Source organism: Caretta caretta, chromosome 1 (genome assembly GCF_965140235.1).
Source record: "Caretta caretta isolate rCarCar2 chromosome 1, rCarCar1.hap1, whole genome shotgun sequence".
Taxonomy (NCBI): domain Eukaryota; kingdom Metazoa; phylum Chordata; order Testudines; family Cheloniidae; genus Caretta; species Caretta caretta.
In genome coordinates, this window is record NC_134206.1 from 251151097 (window position 1) to 251173271 (window position 22175).

Here is a 22175-nt window from a genome sequence, read left to right on the forward strand (position 1 = left end):
GTATATTAAATCACAAGACCATCCTTCTTCCCAGATCAAAATCTGTATCAATACTACGTTATTTCTCCCCCTCTCTACAGTGTGAAGCACAGAAACAAGAACTCACCTGTGTGAACTTGGAACCTGGGATCTGGCATGGTGAAAGAAGGCTGCAGTGACAGGATGACAGGGGCCTGACCACGTAGAAGGCTGCTGTTCATAAGCACATTTATGACAGCTATTGCTGTGTAAACAAAAGGACCCGATGTCACCAAGAACGAGAATTTTGGGGAAATTTTATAAACCTATGGAAAAGAAATTAAATAAAATTATCAGCATCAATATTGGCAACAATACCTCACATCTCTATTTCTCTGTCCATCTAATGATCTTGAAACACTTGGATAAATTAAGCAACGTATCCCTGACAGGTAGAAAAATAATTATCTTAATTTTACAGCTGAGGAAAGAGAAGCACACAAAGTCAGAGAGCTGGGAATAGAGTCTTTATCTGGAGACTCCAACTCCAGTGGAGTGACCACAAGAGCATCTTCCCTTTGCTAAGTTTACCCAATTAGAAGTTGTACAGTACAGTGGTTCTCAATCAGGCTTATGTGTATCCCTGGAGGTATGAAAAGGTCTTCCAGGGGTACATCAACTCATCTAGATATTTACCTAGTTTTATAACAGGCTACATACTAACCAAGTCAGTACAAACTAAAATTTCATACAGACAATGACTTGTTCATACTGCTCTATATGCTGTACACTGAAATGGAAGTACAATATTTCTATTCCAATCAATTTATTTTACAATTATATGGTAAAAATGAGAAAGTCAGCAATTTGTCAGTAATAGTGGGCTGTGACACTTTTGTATTTTTAGGTCCGATCTTGTAAGCAAGCAGTTTTTAAGTGAGGTGAAACTTGGGGGTACACAAGACAAATCACGCTCCTGAAAGGGGTACAAGTAGTCCAGAAAGGTTGAGAGCCACTGGTTCAGAACATTCACCTTTGCTTTTGCAAAAAGTACTGCGGGAATTTAAACGGCCACAAAGTGGTCAGGACTTCGGTTTTATGGATCATCTCTAGCAGCACAGTATCTCATCCTCTACATGATATTGGAAGGCACTACAGATTCCATACCAATAACTGGTGACTTACTGAATCACCAGCATGGCTTCTTGCATACTGGACACACATATGGTAGTGTATACATCCCATTGACTCTGTGTGTGTGTTATGCAGGAAGCAATATACACACAATATAGTTTATAGATATAATACAATTTTGTATGTGTACCTATACATACACTTTTTTTTTCCAGAAGACACTCCTCCCCCTTATTTCAGCACAGCTACCAACAGAAGCTTCCCACAATTCATATATCCCCTGCTATTCCTTTCAGAAGATAATTCTAGAGTTGAGCAGTCTATTCTGAAGATCTCTAGCCATCACATAACAGATGAGGATCTAAATAGAGGATTTACTATAAAACCAAGTGAAGGTTTCAAAGCAGGAGCTTTTGTATATCCTTACAATATTATCTAAAACAAAAACAAGGTGAGGGATTTGAGTATTTTACAGTATTTCTTTCTCTAACAGGAAGTCTCCCCTAACCCAGTCAACACACCTACTTCCTGGCTGTTTCTTCACACTCCAGTTCCCTCCATCTACCACACATGCTCACATTGTGACACACTTTCTACACAAAAAGCCAAGACCAGAGCCCTAAGACTTCAGGTACACTTCCACATCTTTACAGAGGGAGACACCAGCTCTCTCCAGACCTTGCCCGAATGATGGGATACCCTGAAGAATTTGCAGCTGAGGATCAGCCTTGTGAAAGAGCACAAAGTGCTACCAAATCCTAGCTTACATGTCTCTTATTGACATCTCTATGGCAGCACAAATTAATAGAAATTAATTTTCAGAGGACACAACAGAAAGCCTTTTCTTTTTTGAAAAACAAAATGAGCAAGATGTATTAAAAAAAAATTAAAAAAAACTGCAAGAAACAACCTCAAGTATCAAGGAAAAAAATACGGTCTCAAGAAAAATATATACAGATCTCCCTATATTCCTTGTAATTAGACGCCAAAAGCGTGCTACTGTCAGATTTTATTATAAATGGATCCAGACCTGTAGCATTCAAATTAGTTCAATATAAACAGTTCAATATAAACAGATATTTCAAGCCTTTTTGCCTGAAGTTTACCCTTTTATCTCAAGAAGAAATGTTTTCAGCAGCTTCAGTTTGTGAAATGGGGAAGAAATGCCAGAGAAATGTTGTCTAGTACCCACAAAAGACAACAAGCAAGAAAAAAAGAGGAAACAGTGTTTCAATCCTTCAGCTGCAATTATTTGGTGTTTGCTAAAGTAAAACATGCAGAAGGAGAACAGCCCAGCATAGCACGAACTGATATTGATGTACTCTAATCGGACACTTCAGTGGTAAGAGAAGAAAAAAACTGTTATCCCCTAAACTCCCTCAAATTTTGCATAAAGTATTTAGCCTGAACAGTCAATACACACCAAATGAGTCCATTTTTGTGCTTCATCATGACAGGAGGTGGACAGTAAATCCAAAAGAAACTTAATTTGAAAGATTTTGAGAAGTGTGAGCTGGAGAAAGGTAGTGAGAGGAGAACTATTACAGGCCCAAGACAAAAGTCTAAGTAGTATGCTTCACCACCACCACCGTACCAAGTGTCTGATAATAAGAAGTATCCCTAGAAAGCACTTTATTTCCCAAAGGTTTACCAAGGCAGGTAGGTGTTAAAAGTGAAATTCAGAGCTTTTTATTTTTTGAATTATTGTGTGCGCGAGGATGTGCAGCTTAAGATCCTAAAGGCAACATTTTCAAACCATATTTTGGCACCTAAACAAAAACAGCCTAAATTTCAGAAATGACAAGCACCCACAGATCTCACTGAAATTAATGGGAGCCACAAGAGCACCTCCAAAAAACAAGGCCACTTTTATTTAGATGCCTATCATTTAAGTGCCTAGCTTTAGATAGGCAGGTTTGAAAATCTTGGTCTAAATCACTAACAGGAGAAGTCTTAAAACATAAATAAATACTATAATGACCTGACTAATGTGTATTTGTATACTGCCTTCCATAGGATAGAATCAGAACTGATCAACTAGTCTCATAAGCCCCATGCAGCACAGAGTTGACAGATTCTCCTGAATTCAGACTGCAAAAGTTGAAAGAAAGCATTTTCAATTCCTGTTTAACATTAACATTTGTTCATATTTCAGCGGAGCAGCAGTTACATCAAATTGCAAATATTTTATTTTTGTAAAGGATACCTTGCTACTATGCTAAATTTAACAGAACTGCCTCCTATTTTACTGTGCTGTAAAAATGAAACATCTGTAAGCTATAATAGGAGATGTAAAAAAAGAAAAATTAAAAACAAAATGTACTAATTTACCTCAAGTTGTACTTTACATAAACCAGTTCATGACACTGTTGCCAAAAAAAAAAAAAAAGCTAAGCACCAAGGAAGAATCTGTTTAGAGAGCTGCATGATTGCAGTCATTAATACATGTTACTATATTGGACAGCTGTTAATTTTAAAGCCTAACAACCTTGGCAGTATTCCATTACTGACATGAAATTATATTCTGGTAGGGTAGGGAAGCAAGAATACTTCAGCTTTCTGGAGTTAGAAACAGCTACCCCCAGTGCATCACTAAGAGAAAACACATACGATAGTACTCTTCTAGTTCAACATAAGCATGAGTTATTTTACAGAGCTGTTCTCTGCCTTTGATGAGAAAGAATTTGCAAACGATGAACCAAGGCTCAGAAGACTAGCTGCATTATTTATAAGAAGAGCGGACTCCCAGCAGCCTTAGGGTCAATATATCCTGTCAAGAGGCCTGCATGGCAATAGTGGACATAAAAGGAATGAGTTTGAAAGAGAAAAATTTCATAAAGGGACAGGATATCAGATGTTTGCTCCAGTCACTTTACAAATATTTAGTAATATGTCTGGTTTTATTGCAGTTGACATCACCATGTCAGCAGAAGTTTCTCATATTACTGAAACATACAGGGCTAGTTCTCAGCTAGTGTAAATCAGTGTACGTCCACGGAAGTGAACCTTTGACTTCAATACAGCCATGCAGACTTGCACCAAATGAGGATATGGCCCATAGTTTGGAATCACTGGATTTGTCTAAATGGAGAAGAGAAAGGACATTTCATTTCAAAATGGTTTATTCTGAAGATCTACTGTAGAAGCACCTATTCTAAGCTACACAGACTATTCATATACATAAAATGTAAAGGATATAAATAAATAATAGTACTTGCCAGTCATAACGATTCACAATTTGCAAAAATAAATAATACAATTAAAGAGCTTACCGGAAGCCTAGATAGCCACCCTTAACAAACCATCCCATATCCCTTTAATCCACATCACTATCCTCCTTCAAAAAGCCCAGGAAGGTAGAGGAGCCTTGTAAAACCAATTGCTTAGGCGAACAGAGGGATTTGAATCCAGGACCCTGACAGTTAAAATGATGAACTTCTGCCACTTAAACCAGAGGACTAAATAATGTAGCAGAAACTCATAAACCACTTATGTGGACCAGCTACAAGATGTAGACAAAGATCCACAGTCTTAGGATAGGTCTTCACTTCAGAGTTAATTCAAGTTACAACATTTGAGTTTCTCCACTTGAGCTAGCCTAGCTTGGGTGACAGCAACCACACTGTAAAGGTACCTCTAGCTATACTAGAAGTATTGCATGCACACAGGTGCTGTAATGAACCAAGTGAGGTGTTAGGTCTTCCAGGGAGCACATCGCTTAGTTCTTAGTGCTACACTGGTGTCTCTCTTTTGTGGTGTACTATGGGAAAAGTTGTCTGTCCTTCCTGGGCGCATGGACAGAAGTAGTCTTAGACTGTCAACTCGCTACAGGACACAACTTCTGGTTGTGTGTACCTAGCCTATGTTTCCGTGAAGACCTGGGTCACACTCAGAATGATGACATGTACCAAATGTTGGCATTCATGTGGACAAATAAAGGACAGGCGACGTGAAGCCCAGAGTCTTTTGGCAGCAGTTTGTTGCCCTCGGAAGGTGGAAACATGCTTTACTAAGGAGAACACACAGGCTGCATGCAGGCAGGATGAAGGGACAAAGGCAGCTCATGCAGACTGTCATAGCTGAGAACTCGCTCTGTGCTGACCAGCTGTTCCAAAGCACCAAGTGGCAGGACTGCAATGTAACACAGACCTGGGATGAACAGCAGCAGAAACTGAACTTTCACCACCTTCCTGGAGTTGTGTGAAGAGCTTTCCCCAGCACTTTAAAGACAGGATACGCAGATGAGACAGACCGTACTAGTACCGAAGTGTATTGTTATTGCTATCTGGAAGCTGGCTACCCCAGACTGATGCAGGTCAGTGGCTAATCAGTTTGGCATCAGGATGTCAACCATCAGTGCTGTGGTGATGGAGATCTGCAAAGCAATTATAGCTTTAATGAATTATAGTTTGGTGAAGATTGGAAATGTTCATGAAATAACAGCAGTCTTCGAACAAACTGACAACCTGAACTGTGCTGGCACCATTGGTGGTAGAAATGTGCCCATTACCTGCATGCTCCACAAGAACCGCATGACTACATAAACCAGAAAGGATACTGCTCCATTGTTCAGCAGTCACTGGCTGACCGCAGAGGGAGGTTCACAGGCAACTTCATGGGATGCACTGTCAGGGAGCATGATGCCAGTGCATTCTGGAGATTCTGCCTATCTGAAATTTGACAAGCGGGGACTTTATTCCCACCCAGTGGGATATCAATAGGATGTCTGTCTCCTCTGTTATTTTGGGAAACCAGCTTATCCTGTATTGCCCTGGCTCATGAAGCCCTGCCCGGATGTGAGGACATCTGGCAGAAGGTTCAATTATACCATGTGCGGCTGCAGGATGGTGGTGCATTTGGCTGACTGAAGGTTAGATAATGTTGCCTACAAAACCATTTAGACTGCAGCTTCTAAAATGCCATTCATGTCATTGGGGCATGCTGTGTTCTGCACAACGGATGTAAGGTTAAGAGGGAATACTGTGGGCAAGACTTGGGCAATGATTGTGCTGCTTTACAAATCCGATACAGGCAGCCAGAAAGTGCATCAGCTAAGGTTGGGCCTGGAAGAGCTAGGGAAGTAACGGACTCCTTGGCTTGGAAGGGGAAAATAAGATAATGAAAGCATTTACTGTAATGGACTGCACCTATATGAGAATGATGTGCTTGTATATATATTGTCAAGCTGTGAGAGTATTAAAGTCATAGAAGTGTAGGACTGGACAGGACCTCACGAGGTCATCTAGTCCAGTCCCCTGCACTCAAGGCAGTTTAATAGAGTTCGTCTTAGTCTTGTTCTCAAAGTACTTACACACCAAGTGACTATACAACAAAAGATTTTATTGAAAGAGAGTAACACTGTCACTGCAGCTGTCAGAAGGTCGTCAAGTGCACAGGGGGTGCAATACCACGTCACCTGTAATGAAAACGCACATCGTCAGAGTTCTTGCCATCACTCTACTGTGCCTGCACAGGGCGGAGTGCACAGGGTACAGCTGACCATGTGCCCTCCCTCCCATCCATGGACTGGGTTACCCCTTCTGTAGAGGGCACTGGCTGCAGGATATGTTAGTGTGGAGGGGAGGCAACAGCAGGAGGCTGACCTGGACAGGGTCCAGACCCAAGTTGTACTGAAACCTGCTGCCATCAGTCCCAGCATGTGCTCAGACAGATCCCTCTACTCCTCATGGTGCAGTCATGGGTGATGTAATCTGCAGCCATCTTCTTCCTCTCCAGCATCCCCTCAGCTGCAGCCTGGTTCTGCCTGTCCTGTTCTATCATCTCCCTTGGAGCTCAAGGAGGCAGTCTCATCTACAGACAAAGTCCCTGTGCATCTCTATCAGCTGGTTATCCTTTATCCTTTTCCTTCAGAGGTTCTGGACCCTCATGCTGACTGTCAGTGGTCTCCTAGGTGGATGTCTCACCTGCACTGGGGCAGATGGCCCTGAAAAACAATGCATTATTCTTCTGCCCAGAACGGGAAAAAAGAAAAGTTTCTTCCCTTTAACTTCACAGCGAGGGAAAAGTCACAACTTTTATCTCCTTGGCATTCATTGTCCTCCGTTTTTAAATTTCTCTACTCTGAAACTGCCCAGCTCCAGCATTCCCTCCCCTGCCCCCAACAATGGCAAATGCTTTATACAGTCACACAATTTTTTTTTATAATTTCATTTTTAAAAAGGGGGTTGGGGACTTGGGTGTGCAAGGGACAGGCCTGGGACGACAGAACATTAATACCATGACAGTACTGTTATTTCAAGTTGTGCTGGCAATGGAAGAGGTGAACCTGCCTGATATCCCTGTACAGGTGTTCCAGGATGCTGGGAGATAACCACCCATCTATGCTAGGAAGCTATTTCATCATCTGGTGAGTGATGGGCAAACAGATGACTGGGGACTAGTGAACTAATCTGGGACGGTATAAACAGGATGCTAAAATAGAGGCAGTAACACAGAACCATCACAGATGTGCCTTTGCAACCTAGCCCCTTCCACCCTGGCAGCCAAACCACAGACCAGTATTTCCAAGAGACTTCGGAAGTGTTCTGGATTTAATACTACCAAAGACCATGCAATGGATTTATTTCCTAGGCTAGTGGGTTTTTTTTTTGTTTTTTTTTATATAAAGTTTTGGCTGCCTCCAAAAACATAATGCTAGTGTGAGAAAACACACGTTGCTGTACACGCATTCTGCAGCCATGCTTGTCTCACCCTCATTGCTGCGTTTGCTACCATTGCTCGGCTTGTATTAATAGCCACGGCTTTGCACACCTGGAGGGGTGTGCACCACAAAAAAAAAAAATCACTGCTTGCATGTTTAAAATTTTGTTCCCCCATGCAGAATTCATCTTGGACTATATGTGCCCAGTTGGATGGCATTTCTCCTCTTATCCCTCAAGTGTACCTGAAACCAGTATAGTATAAAAGCCTGCCCTCCAGCACCCAACACCCCCCACTACAGTAATAGAGATTGGTACTAAACAGGCAACAACAGCCCCCTTATGTTGTCATATCCCCCCTAGCCAAAACAAGGGCAAGTCACTCACTCCCTTACCCAACTGAGGTGATGCTGGTTCCTCTGCTGCATTCCCCCCAGTCTGTTTCTCCATCTCTTCCCCAAACAGGTCCTGGGAGTACTGAATGAGGTCAGACTGGCTGTGCGTGGACGTGGCAAACATCTGCTCTGCCTCTGCTGAGACTGCTGTGGCTAGTGCTGACCCTGGCTTCAGTTCCTCCCATGAGTCCACGCACAGGCCCTTGAGGTGTCCGGGGTGTACGCAGGCTCCATGTTTGGGACACTACTGAGCACCCAGTGCAGCTCCTCAGAGGATGGGGACATTCTAGGGGAGTCATCAGACTAGGACTTGTGGTTCTTTGCCTGGCAGTACAAGTTCTTCATGAATTTTATCTTCTCTAGTCCAGTGAATCCCGTCCTCAATGAGCTTACTGGAGGTAGTATTGTAAGACTTTTGATTTCTGGTCCTGGACCTGAAGCCATTCTGACTGGCCTCACACCACAGGTCCACAAGAACATTGGTGTCAGACTCAGGCCAGCTAGATGCATGCTGGGAGGATGCTCTACCAGATGCCATCTGATCTGAAAAGTGCAACAGGTGCAGAAAGCTGCGTGCTAAGGCAGTGTCTGAAAACCAAGGCAGGCTATTTATACTGACTGGAGATAACTTTCAGTCCTGAACTAAGGACCAGGTAGGTAAACACAACAAAAGTCCCAAGGTGAATTCTGGGACAGCATTAGAGACCTTTCAGTACTCATGCAGCCTTTAGCTGCAACCAAGCTGCATGCATTAGCTTGAGCATCAGCAGCACTCATTCTTCAACCAATACCCCAACAGGCCATCTAGCTTGAGTTTAAAACACCACTGTGCTCGAGCTCGAGATTTGTGAGAGTAGACAGGAACAACACTTAAGTTATAACTCAAGATGACTTTGCAGGAAAGACAAATCTTTCAGATGGGTCGCACTTGCAATACGCCTTGACGGTCAACACATCTGAGCTTTGTTCAATCAAGGGAGGCTTCGCTAGATTGTATAAATCTATACAGTTGTAGGGCTAGTAACTCTTTAAACAATGTTTATAAGAAAGCATGAAGGCTTGGGGAGTTAATATTATCCCAGATTCAAATGATAACTAACTCCCTTTGTGACCCTGGGGCAAACTGCTGGATCTTCTTGTGCCTCAAACTATGTCTTCATTGCAGTTAAATTGATATCTACACTCAGATTAGCCTAGCTCAAGTGAGACACAGAGTTGTGTTAACTTGAGCTTTAGCTTACCCCTCCTCCTCCCGAACAGGGCAGACACCTCAAGTTACAAGCACCACTACATTCAAGTTAAGGATTTGTGTATGTGGACAGGAATCGAGTTAGGGGCAATATACGAGTTATAACTCAAGTTACTTAGGCAGTTAAGACAAGCCATCAGCCACCCAGGAAAGCTGGGAAAATTAAAAAAGGAATCTTGCACAGAATGAGATGTTGCATCTGTGCTGAGCTATTATGGTCAAATTAACAGAAAGCTGGAGAAAAGCTCTTTGTTTATAAAACTTGGTTTGTTGAATGGACAACACTGAGTATAAACAGAAGATGTTTTGAATATTCTTCAAAATATTCACTAGAGTCAACAATAATAGTTAAGAATGAAAGAAAGCTAAGCCTGTAATTCTTAAGGTAGACAGAAATACACCCAAAATGCTAAACTGAGCTGGCCCCAAAGAATTACTATTGGCATTACTATGTTAGTTACCCTTAGTCTCAAAATACAACATCCCAGAACAAAGATACTATTAAACCCTATGCTACTGTTGACAATCAAATTACGGAAATTAACCCTCACCTGAAAACCTATGTAAAAAATAGCATGACATTTACAAACTATTGTTTATTTATCCATATTTTATTTTACTTGGGGTGAATTAGCTTTCATCTTATCCAAGCCTCTTGCGTTCTTAAAATTGAGATGGAAATCTCATGAGAACACAGTATCAGCACTGTTCTATTTAGAACCCAGAGGGTTAACAGGAAGCGTAAGTGAAAAATCACTGGACAGGGAGAAAAAGTTAACTAAACTTTTTGAAGCCTTAAAGCACATTCAACTTAAATTTGGTGCAAAGTTTAGGGGTAATTTTCTTGTTTTCACCCATCCTAAATAGCACTAAGTTGCATGACACTGCTAAGCAATTCCCAGCCCATTCAGACACAGCACAGACTTTAGACTGTTATTGACCAGCTGGATTACTCCGTGACATTTATTGAACTGCCTTATTTGCAATAATGCATCAATAATTTTTGACAGTGGCACTTCCCATAATATAGCTTGTTTTTTGCAAAAGGCCTTGCATTTTATGTGCAACATCTTCAAACTAAAAGAATGAACTTCCAAAGAATGTAAAGGATCTCTTTTTGAAGAAGAAAGTTACACAGTATATACTAAAATTCTGAAAACCTTATGCACAGTACATTTCATCCTTTTGTAATATGAAGTTGATTCATGCTACCTAATTTTAATTCAGATCATTCCACACAGCTACATGTAATAAACTGTAAATTAAACTTTGCTTAGTCTTTAAGGGCCAGATTCTTCCACCATTACATAACAACGGTAATTATTTCAAATTTTAGAGTATCTGATTATTCAGAGATTAAAGTCAGCATTTTGTTTGCCACCCAAAAAACTACTTCTAGGGTCTGTCAAAAAAATTTTTTTTAAAAGGGGTACTTTTAACTGAATGCGCCTTTAATGTAAGTTCCAACTTACACTGATTTTTTTAAGACTTGGGAACCATGTTGAAACATTATATAAAGATGACAAGAAGTAATTCTTCTGTTCTACTCCATGCTGACTAGACCTCAGCTGGAGCATTGTGTCCAGTTCTGGGCAACACACATTTCAGGAAAAATGTGAAAAATTGGAGAAAGTCCAGACAAGAGCAACAAAAATGATTAAACGTCTAGAAAATATGAACTATGAGGCAAGACTGAAAAAATTGGGTTTGTTTAGTCTGGAAAAGAGAAGACTGAGAGGGGACATGATAACAGTTTTCAAGTACATAAAAGATTGTTACAAGAAAGAGAGAGAAGAATTGTTCTTCTTAACCTCTGAGGATAGGACAAGAAGCAATGAGCTTAAATTACAGCAAGGGATGGACTTTAGGAAAAACTTCCTAACTATGAGGGTAGTTAAGCACTGGAATAAATTGCCAAGGGAGGTTATGGAATCTCCATCATTGTTTAACCTGCTCTTAAAAATCTCCAAACACCTGTCAGGGATGGTCTAAATATCACTTAGTCCTGCCATGAGTGCAGGGGACTACTGGACGAGATGACTTTTCGAGGTTCTATGATTCCCAGACTTGATTTGCACCCCAACCTGGAGGGTGGTCTAAGCCTTTAAAACAAACAAAAAACAAAAACACAAAAGTTCAACATCACAGAGGAAGGAAGGGAAAACACTACTGAATATCCCAGACGTACCTATCTGTAGACTTAAAAATGACATTTAACAACTGAAAATTATTTCCTCAGTTCTTCAATCTACCAAGTCTTGAGTTCAGGATTCCATATTTCCCCCGCAAGCACTGATATCACTAAAACCTAAATGAGCACAAGCTATGGAAAAGGCTCCCTGCTTTGTTTTAAATGCTTGGGATGTCATCAGCTGGCACTGGAGAAAGACAGAGCCCTGAACTGATATTTTAGACGGTATAAGCTTTTCAATTCACCTTTCGATATTAATCTATGCAGGGGTTAAAGCTCTGAAAGTCAAACTGCGTTCTTTTTTACTTGAGCACTTGTAATAAAGATTCTGCTGTTGTAATACAGTTAACAATTCTGTAGATGAGGCATAAGCCAGAACAGAATGCAAATCTCTGTCCAATAACTGTGTTGGCTATACACTACTAATAGGCATTTAAAAAAAAACAGTTATTTTTATTAAAAAAAAAAGTAAGCAAACACTGCCCTGATTACACATGGAGGCAAGACTGTTGAATAAGAAACTACCTTAAAAACACTCACAGGTGCATTGCTAACCATAACCACACTTTAAATTATAAAGTGGGGGAGCTCTCAATTATTTACTCGGTTCTTCAATCTACCAAGTCTTGAGTTCAGGATTCCATATTTCCCCCGCAAGCACTGATATCACTAAAACCTAAATGAGCACAAGCTATGGAAAAGGCTCCCTGCTTTGTTTTAAATGCTTGGGATGTCATCAGCTGGCATTGGAGAAAGACAGAGCCCTGAACTGATATTTTAGACGGTATAAGCTTTTCAATTCACCTTTCGATATTAATCTATGCAGGGGTTAAAGTGGGGGAGCTCTCAACACAGCAGCCAATAAAGAGGGTGAGCTGTGGGGGAGCACTGCTAAACCAAGCCAGAGAGGAAGGCATGCTACCCTAAATCTGTCACATTATAAAAATATAAGTAACAATTCATGTTACACTTGCACTAAAAATGCGAGAAAAGATGTTTTATGTATACAGTATTCCTGTTCAACCGCAAACAAAATTCCGTTGTGCTTTAGAATCACCAGGTTTTTGTGTTTTTAATCATTATTTTATATAGGAAAATTAAAAACGAAAACAAACATCCCACGCTATAGCATTACACTAAGCAAAGAAAGCACACATTTGGTACCACTTACCTCCAGTTCTACTGATCGCCTGAACTGAACTCTCAGCACTTCTTTGATGGAATTACTGACATTTTCTAGCACAGCTTTGCGGGCCAGCACTGGAAATTAACGAGAGTCAGTAAGTATATTTTAGCTTCATCTATGGTGCTTTGGTTCTTTGTTGCGTTTTCAATTGTGTGACGCATGACAAAGCAGATAATGAGGTCAAGTGTGTTGAAGGCGTAAGACACAGGGATAAGGTGCAGATAGAAGTATAATTATACCCTGAAAAGGTAACTCTGTAAATAGCTTCATGGATTCTGTGGTTATTTTCTCTCAACTTTTTCCGTATCAAATTAGTTAATTTGCTAGTAAAAACAATTACCTTTGTAAGACACGGACTAGAAATTCAAACTGGCTCTGAAAGTCAAACTGCGTTCTTTTTTACTTGAGCACTTGTAATAAAGATTCTGCTGTTGTAATACAGTTAACAATTCTGTAGATGAGGCATAAGCCAGAACAGATTGCAAATCACTGTCCAATAACTGTGTTGGCTATACACTACTAATAGGCATTTAAAAAAAAACAGTTATTTTTATTAAAAAAAAAAGTAAGCAAACACTGCCCTGATTACACATGGAGGCAAGACTGTTGAATAAGAAACTACCTTAAAAACACTCACAGGTGCATTGCTAACCATAACCACACTTTAAATTATAACAGTGATTATTGAAAGCAACTGTAAAATGGCATCTCGGTGTTTTGTACTTATTCTCCATCAAATATTTGCATAGTAAAACTGCTCTGTTTACAAGTCCCCTCCACATCCCAAAAAAGGCTCTTTCTTAACACTAGAACAGCCAACTCACCCTCGTAGCTGGAAAAAATTAAACTCTGTTCTTTCTGTTTTATACATCAAACGCACACATTCTGACCATAAAACTTAAATGGAAAATTTTTGTTGATTGACATTAAATATGGCTCCTTCACAACTGTAGTATATTAGCTCGGCAGGAACAAGGCAACTTTCTTTTTAAGCGTACAAAGTCACTTTTCTGATCATAACCACACCACGTCCAACTAAAATAATCCAAATACAGGAACATAGCTCATTTTCACATGGTAAAATAAAATGTTAAAGATATTTAGAAAAACTGACTTTAGTTTCACATGTTCTAAAGTTTATTTTAAATTATGGCATTTATAAACACTCACAATACCTTCAAAGGGAAACTTATTCCACCATGCTATTAAAAGATTCTGCATAACAGTGCTATAAGAATACTATAAATTTAACACCAAAATTATAAAGGAGCTGCAATTAAGCCTACATGTATGCATGGTCAATTTTAAAGCACCATTTGCACTCCACTTGTCCACAAGGAATAGGTTTTCTGCAGCTAAATTTTATAATTTGTGTGAGCAAGGGATAGAAACCAGGCTATATGCATGGAAATATAGGCTGAGTTTTGAAAATCTGGCCCTTCATAACAACTACAAGTAATCTACATTCCGTGCTGTGTTTCTTTCAAATGTTTATTGAGCACCCATACATGTGTAATGTAAATGATAAGATTTGCATTAGAAGGTGACGTTCATTAGTGATTTGGGGAGGGGGTGGGCGGGACGAGAAGAACGGGGAATATTTTTGAAACAATTTTAAAGAAAAAAATTGAAATAAAGTTAGCAATATCTTACCAGCCATGACTAAGTAAGTATCGGGAACCGTGATGTCACAAACATATGGTTGTCGGGTTGTGGTCATGGCAGAGGTCATAATTATAGCTTCAGATGGAGTCGTGGCCACTACAGCAGTAGAAGGGGATGAGGAAGTACTTGAGTTGCTCTCAGTAGTTGTACGATGGTCAACTATACTACTAATGGTGGTAGTAGTGGAACTAGTAGCACTTGTTCTCTTGGTAAGTTCAGTTACACTAGTTTTTGTTTGTGTGCCAAATTCAGTGGAAGTGTTTATGGAGGGAGGCAGCTGTGTAGGTACAAATGATGCGACCACAGAAATGGACTCTGTAGGTGAAGCTGTAATGCTGTTCACATCTGTGTGCAACAACAGTGTATATGGATTTGTTATAACATGTGCTGTACTAGCAGTTGCCTTGGAAAGAGATGTTAAAAGTAACGTGTGGTTAGCAGTAGCACCAGTATCCTCATCTGAAGCTGTTAAAGTTGAGAGAAGGGACGAAGATACACTTAAGACAGGAGTTGTCTGAAATGTGGTAAACCATGAGGTCAAGTGTGTTTCATCAACCAAGATATTGCTGGTGAGAATAGATTCTGAGTCAGAAATGGACAGCACCAGTGTAGGAACTGCTGATTCAAGGGAGAAGAGTGAAGACTCTAACTGAGAGGTAGCTTCTGCGAAAATTGAGGTAAACGAAACTTCAGAACCCATTAGCAAGACTGATGTTCCTTCTAGTAACATGGAAGAGTAAGAGTAAAAACTTGATGATATCACTTCAGGATTGTGTGTGTTTGGAACAGAAAATGTATTTGAATAAAGGTATGAAGTCTGCCAGGGAGAAACGTCTATGCTTGTGCTGTCAATGGCAGCAAACTCAGTTGAATCCCAACTAGAGGAATCATCAAAAACTACTGATGTCCCCAGCAGTGTAGGGAAGACCTGAGGTAATAGTGTTGATAAATCACTTGGCATTCTTGAATAAAAGGTCGATACAGCAGATGATAAAGATGACCAGCTACTAGTTTCAGAGAGAAATGGTGTTGATAAAAGGTTGGATGAAAAATCTGAAATATTTACAGATGATTTGTCTGTTGAAACACTTGCAGGTGTTTTGTCAAGCAAAAGTACAGATTTTGAGGGCATAAATTCAGGTGATTCCAGCAGGCCTGTATGTTTGATTGTAACTGATGGTACATTCTCACTTGTGGTAAACATGGATTCAAGGAGAACGCTGGTGATAATAGAAGGTTTTGCTTTAACACCAGATGTTAAAGTAACAGTTTCAGTAATAGGGAAGGAGAATTGAACAGAAGTGATATCCAATGATATTCCCTCAGAGGGCTGTCTGTAGGAAGGAAATATTGTTGTACTCGTTATGTTAAGACCAACGTCCACACTGTTTGAAAAAGACAAGTTTGACTCAGAGACTTCTATAAGTCTTGAAGAAAATGAAACAATAGGTCTTGATGGAAAAGTAGTATCAAAGATTTCAGGAGTTGACTCCTCCAGTTCATACAAGTCAGTAACTACAGTTGTACGTGGAGTAATGCCTTTTTCCTCAGAGGCTGTGAATGACAATGTTTCAATATAATCACCCGAACCCACATCATGTTCTGTGTGTCCTGCTGAAAAGCCTTGTTCCGGTGGAACTGAGGCAAAGCCACAGTTCGAACATGAAGCATATGGTCTAGTGAAAGGCACTGGGCTTATGAACTCACTGAAGAGCTCAACTTGACTTGGTATTTCTAAATTGCCAGGCAAATTTGGTGTTGTACTGGAGGATTTATGGGAAAATACATGTGTAAACAAGTCATCAGTAACAAAAGTATTAGAGTCAGTGGATCCAGCAGCTAAGTGAACTGGGAAAGACACATATGGAAGACTAACTGAAAACAAAGCAGGCTCCATGCCAGTTACCAAAACAGGTGCTGCCGTAGAAATGTTTGCAACAGAATAGGTCCTTAGATCCAAAGTTTCTGTTGCATAGCTATTCACATCAGGGTAAGCTTCAGTGTATTGATCAGTACTTTTTGCCAAAGCATCTGGTGTAATTTGGCTATCCTCATTCAGTTGTCTCATAAGAACAGAGGATCCTTTTGAAGTAGTATCAAAAGGCAAAAACAGTGAGGAGTCTGAACTAGATGCATAGCTTCCATCTACATTTTCCACCAGTCCAACCACCACCTCTGATGTAGTGGAACTTAAATAAATATCTGTATTTGCAGGGTCCAATAGCAAGTCTCTGCTTGTAGTCGGAATTATACCATCTGGAGCAAAAGGCTTCAATTGTGTGAAAGCACGACTGTGGCCAGAGGCAGCACGTGATGTTGTCATTTGTTGTGCTTTCATTTCATCATATGGCAACAAAAGGACAGATAATGAAGGTGTTAGCAACACAGTTTCTAAGGTTTCTCTTGGTGGCTCTACTGAACTATACTCCACTGTAATAGACTTTAGTGAAGGAGTCCACTGTTCATTCAGAAAGGAGCTCATCAATCCATGGTCACTTAAAAATGCTTCATTGCTAGTTACTGTGGCATCTCCTACTGGCATAGTTCTTCCTTCTTCACTTCTCTTCATTCTATCTTGGTCAAATAAAGTCATATCAAAGGGAGTGGTAAGTGATGACAAAACCACATGAAGAAAATTATTTTCCTGGGGTTCTACTGTGCTTTGAGTTAAGGCCTTGTGTGTCATGCTGCTCACTGTACTTTGATGTAGTTCAGATCCCACTGAGACTAAGGAAAGATTTTGCTGCTCCAAGGATAAACCATCTGAAAAATAAAAGAAAAAATTTGATCAGTTTTAATGTAATCAAATGCACAAACACTAAGACTGCAATCAGGAAACCCTAAAAATGGTGGTTAATAGGCAACATACTCAGAATTCTGAGATAATAATCGTAAAAAGTGACAACCAAGACAGACAAAACTTCTGAATGACAGTATAGACTGTCAACACAAATGTTAAATTTTATTACAGTAATAAATTCCATGGGGGCAAGTAGCTTAACGTTAAAGTCTTCCCAATCCACACCTGACTCAGCATAGCAATGGTCTAGCTAAACCCACCAAACTGATAGGATCTTTAAAGAGACAGGGTGGGTGAGATATCTGTTATTGGACAAACTTCTGTCGGTGAAAGAGACAAGCTTTTGAGCTACACGTAGCTCTTCTTCAGGTCTGTGTAGCTCGAAAGCTTGTTTCTCTCATGGACAGAAGTTGGTTCAATAAAAGATATTACCTCACCCACCTTGCCTCTCTAATAACCTGGGACCAGCAGGGCTAAAAAAACACTGCAAACAGGAACTTTAAAGGCAGTAGCTTTGTTTTCAACTGTCTTTTTCATATACTATAATACGCTCCAGCTAACATCCTAAGTATATAAAAATGAGTAAAAAGGCATAATACAGAGTAAAATTCTTCTGCTTTTTAAAATTAGTACTACTGAATTTCCATGAGTTCTTATTACGCTCACCAGTAAAGTGAACACACAGTGCACAGTGAAATAGTTATGTAGTCCATGCAGGATTCTAACACCACACCAATCAAGATATAACGGGCCAAGTTCTCAAAAACAGACTCTAAAGTTATGCCTACTGCCACCTGGACATGCATACTTGGGCAGACATCCAAGCACAGTACTGAATTTACAAACACATTGCTGTTTATGCATGGAAAATTGAGGCTCAATAGTCCAATGTAGGGGTGTACTATTATGTTTGTTGACTAGCAAATTGACACATGCAAAAATTGCACTTTTCACTCACATGGAGTTCTTTGGTCATAGGATCATAGAAAAGAAGGGCTGAAAGGGACCTCGAGAGGTCATCTAGTCCCCGGATATAACTTTTTTCAGTCAGTTCTCCCCACCCATCCACCCATGAACAGTAGTGGCAATCCCACTCCCTCTGCCTGCTACAGGCACCATCCACGGAAAATTATTATAGCTGTCCTATGCAGAGCACTTCATTTGGTCACTGAGGCCAGTTGTGTCTGGCAGAGAGCAGCCAAGTTTTCTCATCTCTTCACACTCAGGCTGCTGGAGCAATCTTGTAAAATGGAATCTCTCAGAAGGATCTGAAATCTCTCAAAAGGATCCACTTTTAGTCACAAAATTTTTTACAGAATTACTAAATTAGCCACAGGTTCTTTAAAAACATTTTTCTGCCTGTGGAGCCTGGATTTACAGCAATGAATGGTCCACGAGACCTTTATGTGATGAGGCAATTTCCTATATCAGTAAGTGTTGAGATATATATATATAGATATAGATATAGATATATAGCCCAATACTGGTTTTATTCATTATTGTACGTCTCCCTGTTATATTATAGGAACTTGATGCAGTGTTAAGTGTCAGCAGTCAGCACAGACACAGATATTACAGCCCCTTAGTAGAAAATCCTGTAGTTCCCTTTACAACGTAGCACACTGTAGCAAACACACCAACGTTTTTGGTGCACTATTGTACAAAACCTAATATACTTTCGCATTGTCCTCATTTTAGGGACCAAGGGATGATGCTGGAGATCTTGCCCAAAGCACAGAGAACCGAAAAGACTTGGTAAAGTTGCTGTCAAGGTTAACATTCATTTGAATGCCAATGGGACAGTAGGCACCGCTAAGAGATGCCCTGCTCATGGCTCCTTGGCATGACTTTAACTGAGAGTCCTTTCTCTGGGAATAGAGCTGCTTCATGAGGTCATGTGTAAAGCTGATGTGTGGTGTTCTGCTATTTAAACAACTGACAATATTTTAAAGGACTTACATTCATGTTAATTATGCTGGACCAAGGGGTATGTCTGCACTCAATGTCACTAGAGTTTATTAATTGCAAAATTACGTCATTTGCTTCTAGCAAGATATGAACCTATATTAATGCTGCCATGTGGTCCTCTCCTAGTCTCTGAGCAGTATACTGTGACCATTTCATTTGATCATTACTCTGCACTTGCAAGCCATTGATAGAGTAATTATTACTCTATTATTTCATTTGGAATACAATTTTACTGTTCCCATCTACCAGAATCCAAGTGGCAATGGCTGGATTTGAGCACCTATGAGAAAAGCTAAAAGCCAACTGTCAGGATACCCTCATTACTTGCTTTCTCTTAGCATGTCACTTTCCCGTTTCATGGTGGTGTTCTTGGGGTGTGATGGAGCCCTATGAGACAGCTGTTTCAGAAACTGTGTGCTTGTGTGAATCAGGAAGGAAAATTGTGGCTTGAAGACTCCATGTGGGTTTCAGGATCCAAGTACTGACCCTGCAGCCAAATGTAAGAGAGCTACCTCCGGACACGTCACATATAAAATCTGCTGTCTGATCACCCTGCTGTCCCATCCAACCCCACTGCTGTCATGGTAGTGTTCGTGGGATGCTACTGGCACACCACTGCAGTGGTGCATGTGACAAGAGAAAATATACACAGGGCAGTTTAGTCACAGAAAAGAAACTAAACAGTTAAGAAATATAATTAGATATCATCATATACAATGCAGTGATATAAAACAAAAAGTGCTCTTTAGAAGTACAGTAAGTTGTCCAACTGGAGCTGTGTCCTGCTAGAAGATCCCTTTCATTCAATAACCTGTGGCAAGACTTTGCAAAGGTGGTTCATACGTCTGTTACACTGTCAGACTGCCAACACCACCTCCTTCCAAAAATGATGCTGTGACAAGCTGCTCCTTTTTGATCAGTCTGGCAAATGCCCCAATATAATTTTTCAACTGGTGGCACATTAATGTGATTAGTTTCATATCTGGTGATCTGAAAAACGCCAACAGATTAGAATTAGTATGCAGGACACTACCAGTAAAGGATGTGTGCTATAGTAAAATTTTATTTTATGGAACTCATGCACAGTATCTTGCAGCATATGCACTACTCACTCAGGAAAAATCTGAACAGAGTTTATCTCCTGAGCCTCAATACAGGCAGAAGCAGTTACGTGGCCTTGGGTCACTACAGGAACAGAAAACAGAGTGACCATAAAGCATGGACAAAGTATAAAATCACTGCATTACAGTAAACAATCTTTTGATCGTACCTTCCTTGGAAAAAAATATGTGCAAGACTAATACCCATACATAATCACAATTGTATCCCTGATAATTTTCTGCTCAAATAATTTTCATTCCATTATCCCTGTGAACCCAGTGTATAGTGCAGCGTACCATATCATTATGAATTTTACAAAAGATTTTCATTCACTTGCATAGTGATTGGAATGATTGTGAAAAAAGTGCCTTCCAATATGAAGGCCAACACCTTGTCTGCTAATTGCTCCCCAGACACAAAGCTTCAGCAGGTGCTTTGGGTACAGTTCAGGGTCACAAACTCCAGGGTGCATTGCTCCATCATCAGAAGCCTCCCTGGCATTGATCCATCTTTTGACCTGGTTTTTGTGCTTCTTCTTAATCACCTCGAGTGTGCAGACAGTGACTAGAGAATAAAGTGACAGACGAATGACTGAACATTGTAAACATATATAACTTCTAAATGTAGTACACACACAGGCACACAATAAGATTTACTGAGTGTTTCCATAACACTGTCCTCCTTTCTCACTTTGTTCTCTGTGCACTTGCTTACGGCAATGCCAAACTTTTCTCGAACACTCAAAGACTTTAGGGGAGGCAGTTCTTTGTTTGTGACTTATAATTTCATCTGCATCAGCAAGACAGATGTATTAGGCTTCTTTACCACAACAACCACAGTAACTATAAAAATGTATACACTATTTATATCTATTATGACATGCAAGTGTTACTACAATCTACTTACTGTGTGCAATTATGAGCTGATCTCTTCACATGTCCTGGGAACACTGGTCCAAATCTATATCGGCTGATATTTATGGCCATTCCAGGGACACTGGAATCACTTTCAGTGGTGCTTGCACTACCTCTGGGCATCATCCAGAGATTCATAGTGAGAACTCTGTGGATTTTTAGCATTATGATAGTGATAGAAGAATGAATACTAAGCAAATTCTGCTGGAAGCAATTGACAGTTGTTGCGTGACATTGTGTTGTAAAAACAGTTGCAGTACTGCAAGACATCTAATGAGCACGCAGGCTGGCAATACACGCTTATATGTACAAATATAAGAAGGTGGGTAATGTTGCTCTGAATCCAGGCTGTGACTTTGCAACAGACATTTCTTGAGAAGAGATTTCCATTAGTTCTTATTCAAACCACACAAAGGGTTAACAATAAAAGCAAGCAAGACCTTTGCCATGCTCTGGTGTCCTTTAGTGGCCTAGAGAGCCACCTGACGGAGGTCATGAAAGCTCCTGTAAGATGCTGGGAAGGATACTGAAGTTTTACTGAGATACAAATGCTTTGGAGAAGTTACTAACAGAGAAAGGATAAAAGTGCAGGGCGATTAGACAAATAGAATGTCTAATAGTCTCACTTCAATAGCTTGCAAACCTTTAGAACAAATCTTGCAGGAAAGAATAACTACATCCATGGAGGTAAACAGAAAATGGGATGTAATGCAACATGGGTTTACCAAAGGTAGATTGTACCAGACTAACCTGATTTTCTTTTTTGCGAAGATAACGGATTTTTTAAATAAGGGAAATTCAGTAGATCTAATATACCTGGAGTACACGAAAGCATTTGACACAGCACTATATGGGAAATCATTAGTTAAATTAGAAAATATGGGCATTAGTTCAATAATTGTAAGGTGGGTAACTAACTAGCCAAAGGGAAGAACGCAATGGGTGGTGCTGAAAG

The 22175-nt window shown here is 40.1% G+C and overlaps 1 protein-coding gene across 5 annotated transcripts in view; it reads right to left on the reverse strand.

Annotated features, from left to right (window-relative positions):
• The window catches only part of KIAA1549 (KIAA1549 ortholog), a 204986-nt gene that overhangs the window by 89528 nt on the left and 93283 nt on the right, over window positions 1-22175 (reverse strand). For all 5 annotated transcript variants that reach the window (XM_075123048.1, XM_048830947.2, XM_075123050.1 and 2 more), the window contains exons 2-4: window positions 14426-17200; window positions 12758-12846; window positions 107-284 (exon numbers count right to left, since the gene is read on the reverse strand). In XM_075123048.1, the coding sequence (XP_074979149.1) occupies window positions 107-284; window positions 12758-12846; window positions 14426-17200 (3042 nt within the window). The remainder of the gene's footprint in view (window positions 1-106; window positions 285-12757; window positions 12847-14425; window positions 17201-22175) is intronic.